The 21,204-nt window shown below is 43.7% G+C and overlaps 2 protein-coding genes across 5 annotated transcripts in view; one reads left to right on the forward strand and one right to left on the reverse strand.

Annotated features, from left to right (window-relative positions):
- vrk1 (VRK serine/threonine kinase 1) overlaps positions 1 to 17,391 on the reverse strand; it is a 23,646-nt gene extending 6,255 nt beyond the window's left edge. Inside the window, exons 1-13 of one of the 4 annotated variants that reach the window (XR_007029774.1) lie at positions 16,920 to 17,235; positions 16,641 to 16,800; positions 16,006 to 16,061; positions 13,687 to 13,756; positions 13,042 to 13,129; positions 12,445 to 12,553; positions 12,179 to 12,271; positions 11,445 to 11,577; positions 11,058 to 11,178; positions 10,785 to 10,843; positions 10,075 to 10,244; positions 8,280 to 8,370; positions 7,850 to 8,086 (exon numbers count right to left, since the gene is read on the reverse strand). Coding sequence is in view for 3 of the 4 variants with exons in the window: in XM_035611043.2 (XP_035466936.1) it covers positions 7,923 to 8,086; positions 8,280 to 8,370; positions 10,075 to 10,244; positions 10,785 to 10,843; positions 11,058 to 11,178; positions 11,445 to 11,577; positions 12,179 to 12,271; positions 12,445 to 12,553; positions 13,042 to 13,129; positions 13,687 to 13,756; positions 16,006 to 16,061; positions 16,641 to 16,800; positions 16,920 to 16,952 (1,347 nt within the window). In the remaining variant the exon portion in view is untranslated. The other 3 variants (XM_035611044.2, XM_035611045.2, XM_035611043.2) reach the window with 3 other exon arrangements.
- A 1,620-nt stretch (positions 17,392 to 19,011) lies between these two features.
- Positions 19,012 to 21,204, forward strand: part of si:dkey-288a3.2 (protein phosphatase 1 regulatory subunit 37) — a 48,308-nt gene continuing 46,115 nt past the window's right edge. Inside the window, exon 1 of the mRNA XM_035611032.2 lies at positions 19,012 to 19,180. Coding sequence (XP_035466925.2) covers positions 19,012 to 19,180 — 169 coding nt within the window. The remainder of the gene's footprint in view (positions 19,181 to 21,204) is intronic.

Raw genomic sequence — 21,204 nt, forward strand, 5'->3', positions numbered from 1 at the left:
AATCCGGGCAGCGACCCATCGGTAGGGAAGAGGAGGCGGTGGAGATCCACACGGATCTCGTGCCTGACCTCTCTGTAATCTATTTGACGACGGATATATCCATCGTAGTGCCGGAGAACTTTCCTCCCTGCATGTGATAAGCCCAGCACAGGCACGGCATCATCGGCGCAGTTAACCATCTCAGTAGAATGTTGGCGTTCGGACCACCGTGGACCACAATTACCTCTTTACATTTCCTATCCAACTGAATCTTCGTCCCATGGTACCTTTGCATGAATGGTGAGCACAGCTTCCAGTTATTCTTGTATAACTAATAAGCTTTAGTCTCGCTTGTTGAGGAATTCATTAGTAACTTATTGAAGCTGTGGCCTCGTGAAGAGAGTTCTGCTCAGAGCACACAGAGGCAGAGAGCTGGGTCCAGACACCAGCATGAGATCATTGGACAATACGATGGACGAACTGGCACCTCTAGTCATAGAATTAGAGCGACTTTCACGAGTAGATTTTTGTGTATTTTATAGAGACATGGCAACAGGAAGATACTGGAGTTCCCATCCCTGCATGGACAGCTTCAGATGCTTCAGTTCAGGGTGGATGGCTCCTGCTGCACAGACACTGAACTGTTCGCCGTGGGGCTATATGTCCATACTGTCACTCGCATGAATCATGCAAGGCATCATGGGACTAGGAATAAGGTCGATTGTGACGTGGTCAGGTTTTCGAGTTTCCACAATAGTTTCTGTCACGATTCCATCCACTGGCAACATACATTGGGCACAGTAAAATAATAAATTCTGTGATAATGACCTCCAGCAACACTTGAGAACAGTGTTATGGTTAGAGTGACGCATTTCAGCTAAATGAATGAGACTAAAATCTCTGAGCTTTGATCATTCAAGGTATCTGGAATAGGAATGTACACAACCTCACATGTAACCCTTCTCGTCCTCCCTAATCTTTCAAGAAGGTGCTCACAGTGGCTCCCAGGTGCCGGAGCACACTTGCAACCTGTGGACTTATGCTTAATGGTGTTTGGACAACACTGTCTGGAACATAAAGACCAGGATCACTCTCTGGCTGGACAGTAGCCAGGTTGCTTAAAGCTGCAGGAATAGTTTAAATAGATTACGCTTGATACAAGTGGAATCTAGTGCAAAAAATACTTAATCCAAGTGGACCACAGCCACTGTCCTCCACCAGAGGAAACCACAAACTGTCTTACAGCCAAAAGTCTTCAACCTTGAAGGCCACTTAGCTGGGTGTTGAATTGAATCTGTTGTTTGTTTCAGTGTTTGCTGCAATGGTTGGTCAAAGCACTTACTTTCCCTTACTTAAAAATTACTCCATAATCAAGCCAAAGGAATTCCATCTGCTCAATGATATGATAGAATTCTGAGAAACATGTCAGAAAACCTGACCACACAGGAGAGAGGCTCAGTCTGAGGACAAAGGGAAGGTTCTGGCAGGATCTTTTCTTCAGTTGACCGCAAATGGGATGTAGCTGAACCCAGAGAGTTTCACCACAACATTGTTCTGTGGCCCCGGTGTGGGACATTGCCCAGGGCTCCCCATCGGCCCTCGGTGTTCACTGAATGAGCACGACTTCCCTGTGGACCACAGACAAGCTCCTCCACCCCCAGCAGAAGCCGTCCTCCCTTCAGTTACAACAGCCCAGCCCTGGTCAGAGAGAGCACCGCCTGGGGCCAGTCTACCTGCCGGACCCTGTCGCCATTTCCAGACATCTGGGGGGAACAAAATGGGCTCCCCCGGGACCGTCTGCCCCACCCTCGTGACACACATACTGCCTTTGTGTCTGAAGTGTCCGAGGGGCTTGTATGATGTGCACAACTGTGAAGAATGTAAGGAAAACAAAGAACAAGACGACAGATTCAAAGGGAAATTCTTGGAGCCATTCCAACTGTGTCGTTCCTTTGTACCTGCCACAAACAATAAATTAATACCAACATGAACACAAGCTTCCTATAGCTCTCCAAATAACATGTTTATATAAATAGTTTGTCCAAGATGGCCTGGTAGCCTGTCACCAAACACCATCTGTATAATGTACGATATGAATTATTTATTATCTTAATAATGTGATCCACGCATTCTTGTCTCTGACAGCAGTCTCAGTTGAACTAATCCAGACTAGTGAAGGTGTTTTTGTGGGGCAGGAATCCCACGACCCCCACCAATTATGTACCTTTACAAGTTTGCTCCCCAATTTAAGAAATTACCAGGCGCCCGTGTGCATATACAGATACTGCGCCAACATGTTGATCAACCCTTCTTGAGACTACAAAGACAGTAAGTTAACCACAAATCTCACCCCATATGTAGATGTATGTATTTATCTATAACATTATGCAGGGGGGCAGTTTTTACTGTATGGAATGTTTGTAACGATTCATGTCAAACCGAGTCAGACAGCCCACATGATGCCCTGGTTAGCCTCTAATAGATGCTCCATAGTCTTGAGTTGCAAATTGCTTCATAAATATGTCCACGCAGGTTCATTTCCTCTCAACAGCGCTGCCAGCATGACGTCCATTAGTAGCTGTGACTCAATATAAGAGCTATAATTCACCCAGCCAAGTCCGAGCAGAGGCAACATCTCAGCTACAAGTACGACTTCACTGTCCCGTCCAGTATGTCCACACACCACATCCGTTTGGACAAAGAGTCTGCTAAATAAATGTAATGTAAATATTAACTACCTCCTGATTCTTCTCTTATCAACAACCAGGGGCGGACTGGCCATCGGTAATATTTCAATTTTAGATGTCAGACAGTTACAGCCATGGGCGTATTAAAACAGGTGACGGAGTATCCTGTATCTGTGAAGATACAAGGAAGAAAAAAGGAAATGTCGAAACGAAAAAAAGGTGGTGGTGGAGAAGAAGAAATGGGCGGCGCGGAGAAGTTATGATAAAAGAGAAAAAAGCAGTTGGAGCAAGATGTGGCAAAATGTCATTAGCTGATACTTTCCTTAGTGGAAAGGCCAAACTTAGTGAGGTGAGACAGTCTCGGTTTTGGCTAAGAGTCATGGGAGCCATGGTCATGTCACTAGCACATTTCAAGGCAAGTGGGGTGTACACACAGCACAGCACTCGACTGGCTGACCACCGTTACACATGCACAACAGAACAAAACATGCAAGCATTAAATGTATCTTCCAAATATTTCAGCTTGGTGACCTTCTGAAAAGCCACCACAATCATTATCACCTCACATCTCCAGGATGTCATCCATTGACTTCTGTTGCACTATAGACTTAGTTTAAGCATTTCTATGTTAGGTATTTGATATGGTCTATTGGGGAAGTAGCATTGATCACTTTGAGGGGGGGTACATTTTGTCACCACATAATAATCCAAAATAATTCAGCAGAGGTGGGAATACATAGACCAGAAAGGTCTATGTATTCCCACGCATTCCCCCGGCAAATCTCACCCTGCACACGCACGCACGCACGCACACACACACACACACACAGACAGTGAAAGTTAAAAGAAGCTCTTCGCACGTCTCCACAGTTCCCATGTCTCGGCTGCTTCCCCCCCCCTCCTCAGAAAGAAGCGTAGAAAGGATGAAATTAAATGTGTGTACATTCTATCACGCCTGCTATCGCCTTTTGAGAATTGCAGGTAGCAGAGTGTTTAACATTCTCTTGTCAGCCGTCCTCCTGCTGGGACAATAAATGCCTGTCCAGTTTTGCTCACAGTGGCGGCTGCAGATTACAAACAGCGGGAGCGCGCCACAGTCTGAACACAATGCTGATAAGGATGCCTGTCTTAGTGCCGCCGCTTTGGCTGGCTTCTCCTCACGCCAGGGACCCGCTGCTTTTAATATTTACACACAACTAGAATGACAAATGTACCGTAACCCCGCGCGCACACGCACGCACGCACGCACACACACACACACACACGTGTATCTTTGTCTTTCGGTAGAGGGGGTCTGATGTTGGACAGAAAGGGCCGAGGGAGGGGCTCAATTACAGCACAAACAGTGAAATTTCCATCACATCTTTCCATCCAGGAGTTTGTGGAGGAGGCAGGTGTGGATGATTGCAACTGCTCGAGAGTTTCCGTTGTACTTTCTCTGGGTGGAAAGTGGGCGTGTGGGTTTTTTCAGGCGAGGGTGAAAATGTAGATTTACTTTCTAAACTGTGACAATTGAAGAGCCAGGGAGCGCGGAGGGAAGATGCGGGAGGCCACTGACACAGCACACTATTCATATGATTTAGATTAAAAGCACAATGAGGAGAGAAATGACTCTGTGTACCTTTTTACAGCTGATTTCTGTGTAGGAGCCGGCGGTGGGGAGCCAAGCGAATAGATGCGATCTTCAGAACAGCAGCACCGTAATGGTTTAGTGGAGTTCACAGTTCACAGCAGAGCACATTTGTTCTGTCATTTCATTCCCCGGCTCAGCTCAGATCACAAACTTTAAACTGCCCGCGTGCAGCACATCAAGCTCTGACACATCATCACCTCATTGACTTGTTACTGTTTACACCAGCTGCTAAATGCTGGAGCGAGAATCAGAATCTCTTCCGTAGTTTGAATTTGATTTTCTTTAATTTACTGGGTGGTTCCTCATCAGTGAGGTGATGCACAGGCTGGTTAGGGTTGTTGTAGTGGCATGCAGCCTGGATGTAGGCCTGACAGTCATGGACACAGGATGTCACTTCCCATTACTGCACCAAGCATTTGAATTGTCTGACTTTAACCACTACACCCACAGGTATACTTCATTCACTAAATATACTTTTATACTAGAGCCTGACTGATACGGATTGTGGGGGGGCAATACCGATTTATGTGTATATACACACATATATATACTGTATATAATGGGGGAAATGGCAATGACTCCTAAGATGTCGTTTCATTAAATGAAATTGAGGCTTTACATTTCACAGTTTGACCATGAATGTTATCATAAATACCTATGAATGAAAAGAAAACGGAGGTGGGCAGTCACAGTCATCAGGCTCTGACGGGGAGACACGCTGTCTCAGGTTGTTGTGTTGTGACCTCCACCCTCAGCAGGAACTACAGTGGCTACGGAGACGACGCAGTGGGACCTGCTCAGAACTCTGGATGCCCGCGCATCAGCGGACGCACAAACACAAACGCAAACCACAGAACAAACAAAAGGGACGGACGGCGGCTGGTGATTCGCGAGGCGACACACACCCAGCAGATGTTTAGCTGGCACCACGGAACAACTCTCCACATGGCAGCATTGTCTCATTCCAACGCCTCCATGTCCTGTGGTTTGAATCTTCTGGCGGCAGATTGGATAAGGATATACATAGGGAGGTTTACAGGTGTTCTACTGAAGCATATTTATAATGTAAAGCAGACGTTCATAGCGACAGAATGTGTTGTCACTTGATGGCACGACGAACATCGTATATGAAGATGGACGACATTTCTGCTCCCACTGAACTGTACGGTCACGAGCTGCAACAGATGACAAGACTCATCATCAATATAAAAACTACAGTGAAAATGATAAAGGTTCAATTCAAGACGATAAACTGTCGTGGGAAAGTCATTTGCAATGGATTATGGTCCTTCTCTCTTAAAAATAATTATGTAGTCTTGTACCTTTGTCTTTTTTTCTGTTTTCCAATTATTTTTTTGCTCAGAATAAAACATTTTACGGTAACGATTCATCTTGTAGTATATTGTCTTGGTTCCAGGATTAAAACTCTTTATATAAGGATTTTATGAAATGTCAATGGAGTAAATTAATGAATGGGAAATTCACTTCCGGAACAGGATCAGTTTAAAAAGTGTGCGGAGTCACTGTTGAGCTCTGTGAGCATGGGACAAATTCATTGTCTTACAAGACTTGATATGAAGCTGTGAGTCTATGTACATACATAGAAAGAAGAAAACTATGATGCAACAAGTCCATATGTATCACAGCTGTGGAGAGTGTCTGTCTTGTTACTTCCCTGTTGCTTGGGCCTCATGTCCTGTCTCACCCCCCCGACCCTCCTGACAGAGTGGGATGTAGCAGACAAATTTACGCAACTTCTTTTTTATGTGAACACAATGACTTTTTGTGCATTCAAAAGTTACATAGCGGATGTGTGGGCATTTGGAAACATCCCTAACTTTCCAGTCCTTCCTTTCCTTTGTGTCTGAACGTTTTCACCCTGGGAGTACCGTACACTCCACGTTGACGCTCAGCACTTTGGATCCCCTCCTGCCCCCCACCCCACCAAAACACTGACAATTGTCACAAACACAGGAAACCCACTGGTCGAGGAAACTGTTATCGAGTTATTGACGCGTGGTCCAAGGGAGGGTTGGCATCCGTATCATGAGAGCAACGATTAGGCCTCTGCTGTGAGGCTTTCACACACCGCCTCGCCTGTCCCGGCCAGTGGATCACACATCCACACAGAGTGAGAGAGGCCAGTCTGGGCCAGGGTGTGTACCTTCCTCTTCCTCCACTGGCAGACAAGATGGTGGTGTTGTGTTTAAGTGCTACCCGTTTCCCCCCTCCCACACACACTTACATCCATTTGCTGTCATTATGTACTACTGCCCCCTACTGCGTGACTGTGGCGCCCCAGAGGTCAGTGTGGGGGGGGGGGGCTCTTTACACTTGATGGGGCTCTAACAATCGATGGAAAACCACCATCCGCCACAGGGACCCCCACGGACCCTCACAACATTAACATTGGTGGAGATGTCTTCCTCTGTGTGGAAGGAAGGCTGGGGGGGGGTCGACCTTTTGGGAGTTGATGGGGGGAGGCAGCTCTTCAGGTGTGAAATGTTCCCCTGAACATATCACGTGGCGACAGAAACGTCCCTCTGATGATCAGTCAGAACAGAGACAGAGATGAAGGATGAAGACACCAAGTCGATTGAGAAGCAGACTATAATCCTCCAGATTATATTCTCCAGCAGGTGAGCTGATGTTCTGATCTCAGGGACGGTTCATTTATTCCTTCCAAGGTTCTTTCTTTCCAAGGTATCTGAGACCGACACACTAAACGCTAGGCCAAAACAGCAGACAAAAAGAACCGACCACTAACGGGAGGGTGCCAAAATATTCTCATACTGCCCCTTTAACGTGTTTACATTAATCAAATAGAGAAAGTGTTGTTGCTGAAAACTCCTGCATTGAACTGACAGATTCATTAATAGTTAATTACAGTATGTTCTTGTGCTTTATTGATCAGAACCATCAATAAAAAAACTTTAGGGGTTATCAGGTTTTTATCTTTCAGCTGCAGGACGCTCGTCATTTGAGCTCAGTTTCACACATGCATTAACCACTTCATTCATATTTGTGAGGGATGGGAGGTCACTCGAGGGTGTCATCCCACCAGACGTCATGACTGGTCGGTCTGTCAGGGCCTTAATTTAGACCTAAAACAGTGGTTGAAGTTGGGTTGTGAATGGTAGAGACTTTATACAGACGTCTTCTCTATGAACTCATGTTTGCTGGGTGGGAACAACAGAACTACCTCAATGACCTAATTTAACTGACTAGACCAGTTTGGTCCATGCACCGGGGGATATTTTAGTTCTTTTTTTTTTTTTTTTGTGAAGACGTGTCGTCAATATCACATTCTTTACAGTGATGCTCCCACTATGAATCGTTCCTTTAGTTCTGACTGCACCAACGGTATAACACCTGCAGTCACCTCATACCTGTGTCAGCACACATTAAAACAAAAGATGGATTATTTAATTTTTTTCTTTATTACAATGGTTCTCATTTCAACCACACTACATAGGATCAAACATCAACCACTGCCAGTGTGAAACATATAAAAAAACAAAGGTATTAGAGAGGCTGGAGGGAGGAGTGAGTGTGTGTGTGTGTGTGTGTGTGTGTGTGTGTGTGTGTGTCTGTGTGTGTGTGTGCGAGCTGGTGTTCAGTGTTCAGGACCTGTTCTTCCTTGGTCGGCCTCTGGGTTTCTGGGCCAGTCCAGGAGACGTCTGGGTTCCCATTTCCACTAGTCTGGATTTGGGCTCATCCTGTTTCCCAGTGCTGGCCACCTTCCTTGGTTTAGGAGACTTTTGGGGACTTTTCACTCCGTTCACCTCTACAGGGAGAGAGTTGTCAGAGTCAAGCATCAGGCTGTAAATAATCACGTGACACTGCTTACTACAATTCATGTCTTCCCCCTGTACAGTGGAGTTGGAGGTATGGTATGTAGATGTTGTGTGCCCCCCCCCCCCTTCCTCAGAACACATTGGTTCACAGAGAGATGGAAAAACACTCATGTCTGATCAAACCTTTTTTCTTTGTAACTCGCTTTTTCTTTGGGGAACCTCCATCAGTGTCGCTCTCCTCGTCTGCCTTTTTTCTCTTGGTCGTCCTCTTGTTCTGGAAAAGGAAGTACACAACACGAACATGTTTGTCAAGAATCATATGAACCACTCCTCTTCCTCCTGACAGACACGGCTGTAGTGAACTGTAGTCAACTCTAACCACTCGAGCCATGACTTCTCTGCAGAGATCAGAGTGAGTCAGAGACAAGTGAGGGCTCTTCAGAGAGTCCTGCAGTTAACAAAGACAATCAAGACCCCCCCATCCCACTCCATTTTGGCCTCCATTTTGACAACTGCCACCTCATGATCACCATGTGGGGCGTGCTGAGGTGAACAGATTGGTGAGATAATTACATACAATAACCAGTGTCGGGGCTCGCTGACCCCTCTGCTGGCAGCGCCGCCTCCCTGGTGACATGTTCCATATGTGCAGAGAGAGAGAGAAAGAGACGGGGGGGGGGGTGCTGTCTTGTTAGAGTGTTGTTCACCTATAAGAATGTATTTATCTAAATGTTTACGTTGTAATCTCCAGATTACAGTGTGTAGTCGTCGATGCATCTTTAAGACCTCTGCAGGATTTTAATATCATATTTAATATTAGACACGAGGCCTGTTCTCAACCTGCTTATGCTGTAGTGAAATGAGAAAAAATTGTGGTCCAGAAGAGAAAGGAAGCTTCTGTTGGAACCTGTCATCCTTCAGATCCGTTCATAAAACACTTTTGTCAGCTCTAATAGATCTTCACTGGATTCTTATAGTTTGACTTTATAGCTCCAATAATGTTGACTATTGCTTTGATTATTATACATTATTCAAATACACATTCATCAGAATGTAAAGTCGATGATAATAAACCAGTGACACAGTAAAGTGCTCGGGCACGACAAAATAAGAACTAACTACATCTGGGATTTTTTATCGACCGACGTCCAAGACACAGAGGAGACGTGGAACATAGAGGATGTTTTCATTAGTCATAAGGGTTTCTGGTCAGACTGACCGAATATGAGGAGGGGGAAAAGTAAAGAGGAACAATATTAAATGAAAGATGCTGCCGACTGCAGCAGGATTATGAAGCACTTGTGGTGGATGGACGTGACAATTTTGTTATGTTGACATTGAAGCTATGTCATCACAAAATAAGAAAAGTATGATCTAATAGTATAGTAATAATATTGCAGTGAGGACGAAAGATGGAAGGGGCACGAGGACCACTCAGAGGAAGCCAAACATCTTCATATCAAAGTGATGTTGTTCACCACACAGTCAGAAAAAGGAGACATGTTACATGGAGCAGTGCTGGGATGTTTACTGTGGTTATTTTACGTATGATAAGAATTTCATGGTTGGAACATGGTGAAGAGCACTCGACTCCTGTTTGGGGGGAGGGGGGAGACCCTTTTCACTGCTGCATCGCTAAAAGGCAGAAACCAAGATTGGATAGGTCGGAAAAGGACGTTTTAGAAAGTTTTAGAGATCACGATGACGAATAAATGATGCCAAAGAGAGAAGCGGTTTGTGTTATCTGGAGGATTTACAGTTTTCAGCAAATGTTGTTGCCAGAGGAGGAAACGTGCTCCACCACTTAAACAGAAAGCATCATGGAACACGAAGAACGTGAGATTAAGATCGACTTCACAACATCAAGTGACGCCAGTGAAACAGTCAAACAAAGTCGAGACACGTGTCGCTATAAGACGTGTTAACTCGAGCGACTGCCCGCGACCGCAGTGTGTTTTGTGTGTCTGTGCGTGCTGACCTGGACGGGAGGTGACACGCCCCCGTTGGCAGGAGTGAAGTCCAGCGTGCCATCGTCTTTTGTGTGGATGCTCTTCAGTCCCGTCTGCAGGATGGAGCGCAGCTTCTCGTAGGGCGGTTTGTCTTGGTATCCCAGAGATTTGACCTCTTCCATGAACTTCTGGATTTCATCTGCAGCTCAATAGAGTGACACAATGACACAACAACACACTCACTTCTGTGTCAGGATCACTGGTACCAGACGAGGTCATACAGGTCAACTAGTGAAGTAAATGACCCTGACTGGACCTGAACATCTCTCTGTTCCTGTGTTTGTGCAGACACACTGTCTTCACCATAATTTTCTACTCTAATTGCAGCATCGCACTTCTTTCTGTGTGTTGTGACTTTTTTCAGACACAGTCACACACACAAACACAGATGGAGCCTGAGAAAGGAGGTGTTGGTCTCCTTGGCCGGCGCCGAAAATGCAACTCTTCCCACAGTGAGACAACAAACGTCAAAGTCAACATTTAGAGCCGCAGAGCAAAGTGTTTGCGGCAGCGTGTGCTAGTGGACTTACTATCCAACTGAGGACCAAGTGAGTCTCACTCTGATAGATTATAATGAGATCAGGACAGTGGAAAATCAAACTTGTCTTTTACTTTAGTAGGACCAACGACCCTTCTGTGTGTGTGTGTGTGTGCGCGCGCGCGCGCCTGCCTCTCACACCTGGTTTGTCTTGAGAAGAGAAACAGTTGGTCATAAACTGGGAGATGTTTTCTTGACACCTGTAATGGAGAAACAATGATCTAAGTCACACACAGTCACACACACGCACACGCTGTTTTAACAGCCATTTGTGTCATTTAGAGGTTATTCTTATTTAAAACACAGATCCAGTTTTGATTTGAGAGTCTCATCAAACAGACCCACAATCGACTGCTGAACAACAAACACAAGTCCAGTGATCCAATCACCAAACACCCTGTGGGAGATGATCACCTGAGTTTGGAGTCTCGGACGTAAAGTGGGTCCTGCAGCTTGTCCTCCCAGGGCAGCCGACCACATAACCACTGAACCATGCAGTAGCACAGGATCTCCAGGTCGCTGCGCCTACATGCAGCTGGAGCAAACAACAACACCATGAGCAGCAGCAGACACCATCAGCAGCTTCTTGTCGGTCCTCACGTTAGTAGCAATGCAAACTTTCACAGTGCAAACATACGGATATTCAGCAGTAAACACCGATACAATCCACAACATGGACTGTCTCCATTTAACCTCATGTAAAACCCTTCTAGCTACCAAGAAGGAATATTTCATATTTATCATTCCCTTTAAAATCTGTATAATCCAGTACATGAAACTACGAGCAGTACTTGTACATACATGCTCCTTTATGGGCGTCGATGCTCGTGTACTCGATGGTTCCATCGTGACATCTCTTGGGGTCTTCCTTGTACTCTTTGACGACCCCGTCAGGAGAGTACCGGTATGCCAACCCATAATCCACCAAGTAAACCTGCAGGTCACACAAACAGGGAGTCACACAAACAGGGAGTCTATCACTCACTCACTCACTCACGCACGCACGCACGCTCGCCCGCACACACGCACACGCACACCAAGAGAGAGGGCACGTTCAACTAGAGTCCGATGGCAGATATGGGTTTTTTACAGACATTTACAGCACATGTAGCTGACACTTTTGTCCAAAGCAACTTACAATAATTGTAATATTATATCATCTGGAACAGATGATTCCAGCTTTTTGTAACAAAAATTGTAATTCCACCAGCGTAAAGCTCCTTAATTATTATTATTATTACTATTATTCAGTCAGCACAATGTTTCTACACTACTTTAATGAAGAAAAATAAGTAATTAAACAGTAATAAAACCAAAGCGACTTCTTTATGAAGCACCAAAAACAGTACAGCTACAAACGTACAAGACATTCAAATCCAGAGGGGACGGTTTTTAAATGTCTGCTTTACAATAAGACAAACGACATTGTTCATCTTCTAATTAAATATATGCCTCCCTGAATGCGTTATGACCAGAGAAAACTACCAGCAGCACCTCAGGATGAGTTCAGTCGCTGTGCTCCGACTGGTACAGACCTGGTTGGGATCACTGTGGCTCAACATGAGGTTAGACGCTTTGATGTCAGCGTGCACATACTCGTGGTCGTGGACGAACTCCAGAATATCCAGCTAAACAACACAAGAAAGATCCAAAGTTAGGGAAATAATACATGATTAGAACTTTCATACGACGTCCTATTGTCATTATTACATTATTGGTAGGGTGACATTCCTGTGAAGGAGATTTAGAGGTGTCAACTGTGGAGTCCCGTGAGGCCCCACAGCCACATGAATCCACCCACCAGGCGAAGGCCGAGCTGCAGAACCAGTTTTCTGGGGAAAGTCTTTCCACACTCCTCAAACTTCTTCTGCAGGTCCGTGCCGAGCCGGTCGATGACCATGAATCGATACCTGGAAGACACAGAGACCACCTGTCAGACTGGCCCCTGTACTTATGGCTCTAACTGTAACACAGCTTTCCATTGTACTGATCTGCTGTGGCCAAGGAGGTGGAGCGGGTCGTCCACTAACTGGAGACTCGATGGTTCAATCCTCAGGTCCACGTGCCTAAGTGTCCTTGGGCAAGACACTGAACCCTGAATTGCACTGTGTGTAGCCGAGCTGTGTCAATGTGTGTGAATGGGTGAATGTGGTCGATAAGACTAGAAAGACGCTGTATACTTAGTTCTGAGTTAAACATAATACTTTCATTCCATGGCTACATTTCAAATCAGGAAGTGCTAATTTATAAAATAAGACTTGTCTCTGTGTATTTACAGTTTTATTTCCTCCATTAGTTTGTCTGCAAGTCCAAAATATGTCACAATTTCATTTTCTGTAATTAACTAACAGAATGTATGTTTTGTCACAGTCAGAGGATCGTTTACATTCAGCCTCACCTTTTCCCTCCTCTCTCGTGCAGACCGGAGCCCCAGTACCTGGGAACTCCCAGAGTTCTCAGCTTGTGAGACTTCATCCAGGTTTGGACTGCAGGACAAGAGGAAACACTCAAGATCTGTTTCAGCCTAAATGTCCCACAGGTCTGTCTGGAACAGACTCAAGTCGTTCCTGAGAACATGCTGCTAACTGGTACTGGTATGAGTGGGTGATGGTGATGGCTGCAGTGCTAACAGGGGGGGGCGGCTCGGGGGGGGCAGCGAGGCTGCGAGCTAATCTGCTGCAGGGACAAATATTTACCAACAACGTGAGATTCCAGCATGAATAAAATATGAGCCTTTGGTTCCTTAGTAATATAACAGTTAATTGTCAGGGGAGATTGACATTTGGATTGTTATTATATAAAATGCAAAGCTGTGGCCTGGGGGCCAACAGCGCTTCATCCCTCTGTAGGGCCCCCCACGCCTCTGCTTCAAGATTGTCTTTTTTAATTAAGAAAGTTAGCTTTCTTTTATTTGTTTGCCCTGGTGACGAGAGACTGTTGTGCTATTCGATCACAAGGCTAACTTTGCTTTGGTGGCACACTTCTAGAGGTGTGTGTGTGTGTGTGTGTGCGTGTTTATAAAGAATAAGAATATGTGGCTTACTCAGATCAGGCTTAGCAGCTCGCATGTAGAACTTGAGCTCAGAGAACAGTGGTCCATTTTCACTGGGCTCCTGTGGACAGAGCACAAAGAACATTCATGTTAATAGTAGGTATTACCGCTCATTGGCTGGATTGCCTACAATGACCAATTACAACAAGGTTTTGAAAAGAAAGTTATGAACAGAGCAGCCACGTCTCTGATGGTACAAAAAGCTAAACCTCCTCACAGGTCACAGTGGAATGAAAAGGTTTGGACACAACTGGGGCCTGTTCAACAAAGTGAGTTCAACAGACCCAGGACATGCTTCCGTTATCTGTCTTCAATTAATCTAATATTGACCATCCTGATAACCTGAACTACGAAGTTGAGACCAACTGTCTCAGTCAACCTGGGTTTTCATGTCCGGTTACGAGCCCGTTCATGTGGAAGAGGAGTTAATCACAAGCGTCATCGCCAGAACCATGAATAAAGTTTTTAATATGATACGAAAAGAAACGCTGATACCTGCAGGTACATTTGGTCAAAGCCACATGTAAAAGTGACTTTCTACAAAGTGAAATGAAAATAATATATCTTCAAAACACTGATAAAGAAAAGAACAACTTGAAATATTTAAAAAGAATTTAATTTGAAAAATATAATGTAAATAATCGCATGAATTGATCAAGTTTACTATTGAGTGAATATTTTGGCCCTTTTGTCTAACGATGATCAATCTGTGAAGTAGAGGAGCTGAAGTGATGAGACTTTCTGCTGCTGAAGCAGAGGAGAGACGTATGAACTCTTCATTCATGATCATGAGGAATATTGATCAGTGTCTGGATCATTGTTTTAATAAAACATATCGTATTTAGTTTTTGTTCACATTTATTGCCACAGTCTCTTCGTGTTGTAACGAGCTGCAGTGACAGAATAAGAAAGTGAAACACTGACAGTGATTCTGTTGGGAAGCAAATCATCTTTATTGGATAATGAAGCTCTAATATTAATCTATGAATTTATTTAGTGTGATAAACTCTCCCTCTGTTTATTAGAAGTTCTGTTTTAAAATCCAGAGTGGACACATGAAAGTCTGGAACAGCAGCATGAGTCCACTCATTCATAAATATCTTTATTATTTATCAGTTTACTCTGAACTCTTCTGTCCCAGTCAGGATGCTGATTGGTCAGTAGTCGGTTGTGACTGCCTTTGATCACTTATCTGGAGCAGGTTACCCACGTTCATTTTCGATTCCATCTTTTATGGTTTCAAAGTAACATAAAAGTAAAACGGCCTGAAACCAAACTGTGTGCGTCCTGCAGACTGGTTACTTAGTAACAGTATCACAGTCTACAGCAGTTCAGCCTCTGTTCTTGTTCATAACACTGAAATCATCAACTGTAAACGATCATTTGGCCCAGACTAACAATAAAGATTGTAAATAAACTGAAACCTTTTTTAAATTGTCACAAAACACTAATGACAAAGTTACAACAAACATTTCAGAGTGTGAGAGAAAGGAAAAACCTGGTGGGGCTGTGCGTCATGACCACAATATTTAAAAGAGGTTAGGGCTGTTTTCAGTTTGTTTGTGCCATATTTAGCAAAGAACAGTTTTCTTGCCTAAGTCAAACTTTTCATACACAAACCGTCACAATATACAGTATATGTCATCACATTGCACAGCCCTACTAGTTACTAATGTTCAAACGGATTAAGCAGTCGGGTCATTTTTAGAGTATCAGGTTTAAAAAAAGATTCAGCTTGGCGAGAGAGCTGTGAATCCCACTGCTGCTGTCAGCCTGAGGTCTGGTGCTTGTTGAAGACCAGTACCAAAAGGCACAGGGGGGAAAGAAGAAGAAACTGATTCACTGGACTGAACAAACAGACAGTTTCCTTTTCACTGACGGCATCACTTTTCCGAACTTGCCAAACAGACTCTAATAAGGAGCGGGTAGAGCCAAGGATGCTGCACAACGTAGAAGAACAACAGACAGACAAGGAAGGGCCGCTCACAAGGACTCAGGTCCTTACAGATAACAGATGACTACACTTGTTTCATTCAAGATGTTTTTCAATGAATAAACATGTGTACACTGGGAGTCAGCCACACTGCTCTGACTATGTCACACTTGTCAGGTTCTGACTCACACCAATTAGAGTCTACACCTGATCTACAATCTGACCACTTGTTGGGCCCTCGACCGTCACACTGTGACTCAAGAAAACATTGTTCTCTGAGTGTTATCATCGAGCAAAATCTTCAAAACTTCAAGAAATGAAACAGACAACATCGGTACATTTGACTTATATAATACAAAGAAGAATTGGGGTCTTACCACTTTGATGACATAAGGAGCATCAGCACCCACAGATTTTGCAGAATTTTCATCGGCTAGAGAAGAAGAAGAAGAATAGTGTCAGACTACAGGTTCCATGTTGAGCAATACAAAGTCACAGATAAATACACAACGCTCTGGGGGTCAGGTTCACTTGGGATAACTTTTGCCATTTTTTCTGAATTCAGCTCCTCACACACAATGTGCTGAACATCTGACGTTTCATTGTGACAGTTTAACAAAGACAAGAAAAATGACATATATACAATTCACAACTCGTCATAAACTAACACTCAAAATATTAAATATTATACAAACTATACTGCAAAACCCTGATACAATCTGTTTTCCATTATGCATTCACTGTATCACCTGTTGACACAAAGACAGGAGGGTCTCTTCTCTACACATGACGGTACATGAACACAGTTATCTTCAGTCAGTGTACTAACTGATCAGTACAGTGACTTCAGGGTTCAATAGTTATGTTTAGTTATTGTTCATGTTGGTGTCCGAGCTCAGGCAACACAACATCAGCTGAATGATGATAAAAGAAGAGTCAAATCATCTATAGATTTTATTACATTACATGTTGGACGTTTGAACTTGTTCCCCGCTGTCCCCTCGGGTCTCACCCAGGTATATGAGGCCGAACCCCCCCTGGCCGATGGGAGCGCCCAGCTTCCAGGCCTTCTTCCCGGTGTCAGTCAGGACTTCTCCCGGGGGGAACTCCTCCGGCAGCTTCCTCTTCGCGGGGGCTCTGCCCTTCCCCGCCGCCTTGGCTTTAGGGGGCATCTGGAAGGCACAGGACAGGTGCGTGTGGCTGTTAGTACGACCCCCTCCCCTCGCAGTCTGAGTGAAGCTAAACAACAGTTACAAGCACTTTGCTTCAGTTACTAGCCTCGTTAGCTCACCCGTCGTAGGGCGAGGGCCGCTCGCAGGTTCATTAAACACAGTTTTAATACACAGTCGTAACCAGTGTGTGTTCACATCGTACCGCGGTGAAAACGAACCGTGAGCGGGCGGAACCGCTCGTCGAGACGCTAACAGCGTTAGCTAGTTAGCTAGGAAGTGGACCGGGTGGCGTTACGCACTTGGAACTGTTGGTTAGCTACAATGCTAACGTCTCACGTTAGCCGCCGCGTTACGACGTTACACGACGAACGCGCCGTGAACACCCACGGCACCGGGAGCACGGGCGGACCGGTACCGTGGGCGGCACCGCGAGGCGAATACACACCGTTAGTCCGCGGTGTGTCGGTGACTGTTGGCCAAACTGTCCCGTGACCAAACTTCCCGCAAAACTACCGGCCAGGAAGTGACGTCACGGCACATTGCGATCCTATTGGCAGAAGTGCGCTGCGTCACTTATGAAGGAGATTCTGCGTTATCGAATGTGGATGAACCATAGACTGAATATGAAACCCTATACAACATGTTTAATAAATAATTCATGATTTCTGTCTATATTCTGATCTCCTGGTGTTTTGGTTGTTTGTATGTGTTTTATGTTTACCACGCTGTTTGACTGTTGCCATTGTTGATGAATAAATAACTGAACAGGTGAAGAAGGAGCCGCTCACCTGCTCATATCAGACACAGACGTGACTTCAACGTTTGTATCAACTAACTCAGAGGTCACAGTCATATAAGACACAATAACCTGTCCCTGTTCTTTTTATCAAACTGTCTCTTGTCGTGCTACTCATGTGAAAAGTGGAGTGGGTATGTACGTCAAATGTGTTTTATTTTTCAGAAGGAGTAAACACAACTGTAGGTAATATAATAATTAGATGAAATTAGTATTTTGTTATTTCCCTAAAAAGATCTAAGTGTGACTAATGGTTGGATCTGGGTGATGCACAACATGCCCTTGAATGTATACTGTAGATGTTACATCTTGCTTACTAGATCATCATCTGCATTTTTGACTTCTTTTTGGATTCATTTGATTGTAGCCTCAGGTTCGCTTCTTACTTGTTTTCTTCATTTTCAGCTGATAACAAGTAGAGAATGTGGAATTAATAAGTCAACACTTGATACTGCCAGAGGCACATCTGTGACCTCAGAGCTCCACTCACGACTCTGGTTGTTCCACATGTAGCAGGCAGCAGGTTGTGTTGTCTCTCAGATGTCTAAAGTCCGCCTGCCACACTGAAACATGTCTCCATCAAAGACAAAGGAAAGGATTACTTTTGATCACACATATCTTCTTGTGTAATGTAACATTGTAACATGGCAATGTGTGAAAAACAATATATGCTAAGACTTTACATAAAACATAAATATAAAACATTGAAAGCTGCATGAATGTATCTTTTTGCCTCAAACATGTGATATTTCATCATCTGTATTGTGGCAAAAACTGAGTACAATCTGTTCAATCACCAAAATATTATAAACTGTTATTTTATTTTTAACATGTTCAGATACACGTGTATGTCTTGACGTGAACTGGCCCAAAATAAAAACTTGTAACCTTGTGTTTGGCCACAGCGTTTGAGCTGAAAGAAGATGAAAGCCCTTTATTGTTGTGAGTTTGTCTCTACAAGTGACCCACGCCACATCTCACGTAGACCCGGGCAGTTTCACAAAGGTGTTCTCAATATACCTGCCCATCTTATTGCCTGTGTACTGAATGTCGACGTAAATGCTGAATTTAAATAGGCACATTAATGTGCAGTGCCTTACCTGTTTTGAATGCGTCATTGGATACAAACATATTGGGTTTCACTCACAACTCATGAATAAGATATTGTTTCTTCAGTGGCTTGTCTTTCCAAGTGCCACAGAGTGGAAAGAGCAGCACTTCACATCCAACAGGACCAGTGGTACAGCTGCTGTTCACATTCCTGCTCCCTCTTTGAATCAGGATTACTTCAGCAACAGTAGCTATGGCTCCACAGCAGAGCTACAGTGGCTGCTGACATGTCGAGTGTTTCCTGCTTGAAGTGAACCGACGCTTCGCTTTCACATTCTGAGCGTTCCTCGGTCCCAAACAGAGGGATGACCCACTGTAGTGACAATGAAAAGGATGAGCAGAGCGATGATGATGGAGCACAAAGACTGCAGGAGAACTTGAAGAAGACAAGTAAAGGAGGGAAACATGTGTCTTTCCCTCCTGATGGACAGATAGTATCCGGCTTTGCTGAGCACAAGAACGCTGACAGAAAGGGTAAGTTACAGTACCAGGGCTGTTTGAATCAATCCGTTTTCAGAAAAATGCTCAACATTTATTTTGCATCATTATCTTCTCCTACATGTTTTGCCACCATGTCCTTGTGGTCCTCCTGGGCTGATGAGCCGGAAACAGAAATATCACAAAAATTACTGACTTCAGAATTTCTGCATAATCACTCAAAGTGTTGAACTCTACGTGCATTCTTGACACGTTTATAACTCATCTCTATCTACCATTGGCCACAATTATATCACTCAGTGCTCAAGTGTTTCAGGTCAAGATGTATAGAAATACTGCAATTAGGATAATATGATATGATCATCATTTCATTCCGGTGACCTCTGGAGATTCATCTTAAATAACTGAATAAATAATTAATAATTGAATGAGTAATTATTGAAAATTAAATTTGTCACTTACACATTGATTCAACAAAGATGTCAGAATATCTATCTATATACATATTATTATTATTTATACCGAAATACATCGGTAATTAGAGGTTTAGAGATAGCAGGCTGGCTAATGTATGAAGTGTTGATGAATTGTTCTGTGTGTTGCCAGTATGTCAAAGACCAGAACACAAAGTAGTTATTTGACGGAGGAACAATCGTGAACCTGAGCACAGCAAGTGTGACCTGTGTGTATGTGTATTATATTTAGAATTTTGATCAAGACTTCCAGAGTTGAATTCTGGCTTATACATTCTAATGTTTTAACTGCTGATCAGTATGTTAAACTAATTTTTATTTCATTCAATCCAGTTTTTTTTTCTATAGCACCAAATCATGACATACATATGATCAAGGCACTTTACATGACCTTTAACAGAACCAGACTCAGTTTTAGGTGGAACATCTTTCTCGACTGGTTGGTGAGAGGAGAGAAACATCAGGAACAGTTCTGGCACCGTAGTTTTAAGCTCTGTCAGACTGGTTCTTATGGTGACAATAATAATAGTTTCACTTATAGATGTAATAATGTTGTTAATCACAACGATTATAGCAACAGGTAGTAATAATAATAATAATTCTGATAATACATAGTTTGGTAGTAGTAATAATAATAATAGTTGAGAAGTGTTGATCTAGATCCTGCAGCCATGGAGTCAGAGATACCCGCAGAATGAGGAGAGAGAGGGAGAGATGCTTGATTCTAACACTGGACACATATGATCTCTTTTTCTAGTTCCTGTCAGAACTTGTGCTGCTGCATTTTGGATTAACTGGAGGCTTCTGACAGACTTTTTAGGGGAACATCCTAACAGTAATGTATTACAGTAGTCCAGTCTAGAAGTGGCAAATGCATGGACTAGTTTTTCAGCATCCTTTTGAGATAGGGTGTTTCTAATATTTTCATATTGCGCAGGTGAAAGAAGGCTGTCCTAGAGACTTGTTTTATGTGTGAGTCAAAGGACATGTCCTGGTCAAAGGTAACTCCAAGGTTCCTCAGAGTAGAGCTGGAGGCCAAGGTTATACCATCCAGGGTTAGATAATGTCAGATAATGTTACTCTGAGGTGTTTAGGGCAGAGTACAATGACCTCATTTTTTTTCTGAATTTAGAAGTAAAATATTATAAGTCATCCAGGCCTTTATGTCTTTAAGACAGTCCTGAATTTTGTCTACCTGATTAGTTTCATCTGGCTTTATAGATAAATACAGCTGGGTATCATCAGCGTAGCAATGGAAATTGATGTGGTGCTTTCTGAATGTTGCCTAAAGGAAGCATATATAAAGTGAGAAGTATCGGGTCCCAGACTCCCAGCACAGAACCTTGTGGAACTCCATGACTAACTATTGTATAAATGTATGTAAGTCTTTGTTAACATTAACAGACTGAGAATTGTATGAGTATGACTGAAACCAGCCTGGTGCTGTTCCTTTAATCCTAATACAAATGTAATAAAATCTTGCTACACATTTTGCTCTGACCTCTTTAAATTATTATTTCAGTGAAATACAGAAACAAATATGTGACACAAAAGGATAATTCATTGTGTTGGCTGGTAAAAATATGC

Source organism: Scophthalmus maximus, chromosome 15 (genome assembly GCF_022379125.1).
Source record: "Scophthalmus maximus strain ysfricsl-2021 chromosome 15, ASM2237912v1, whole genome shotgun sequence".
Taxonomy (NCBI): Eukaryota; Metazoa; Chordata; class Actinopteri; order Pleuronectiformes; family Scophthalmidae; genus Scophthalmus; species Scophthalmus maximus.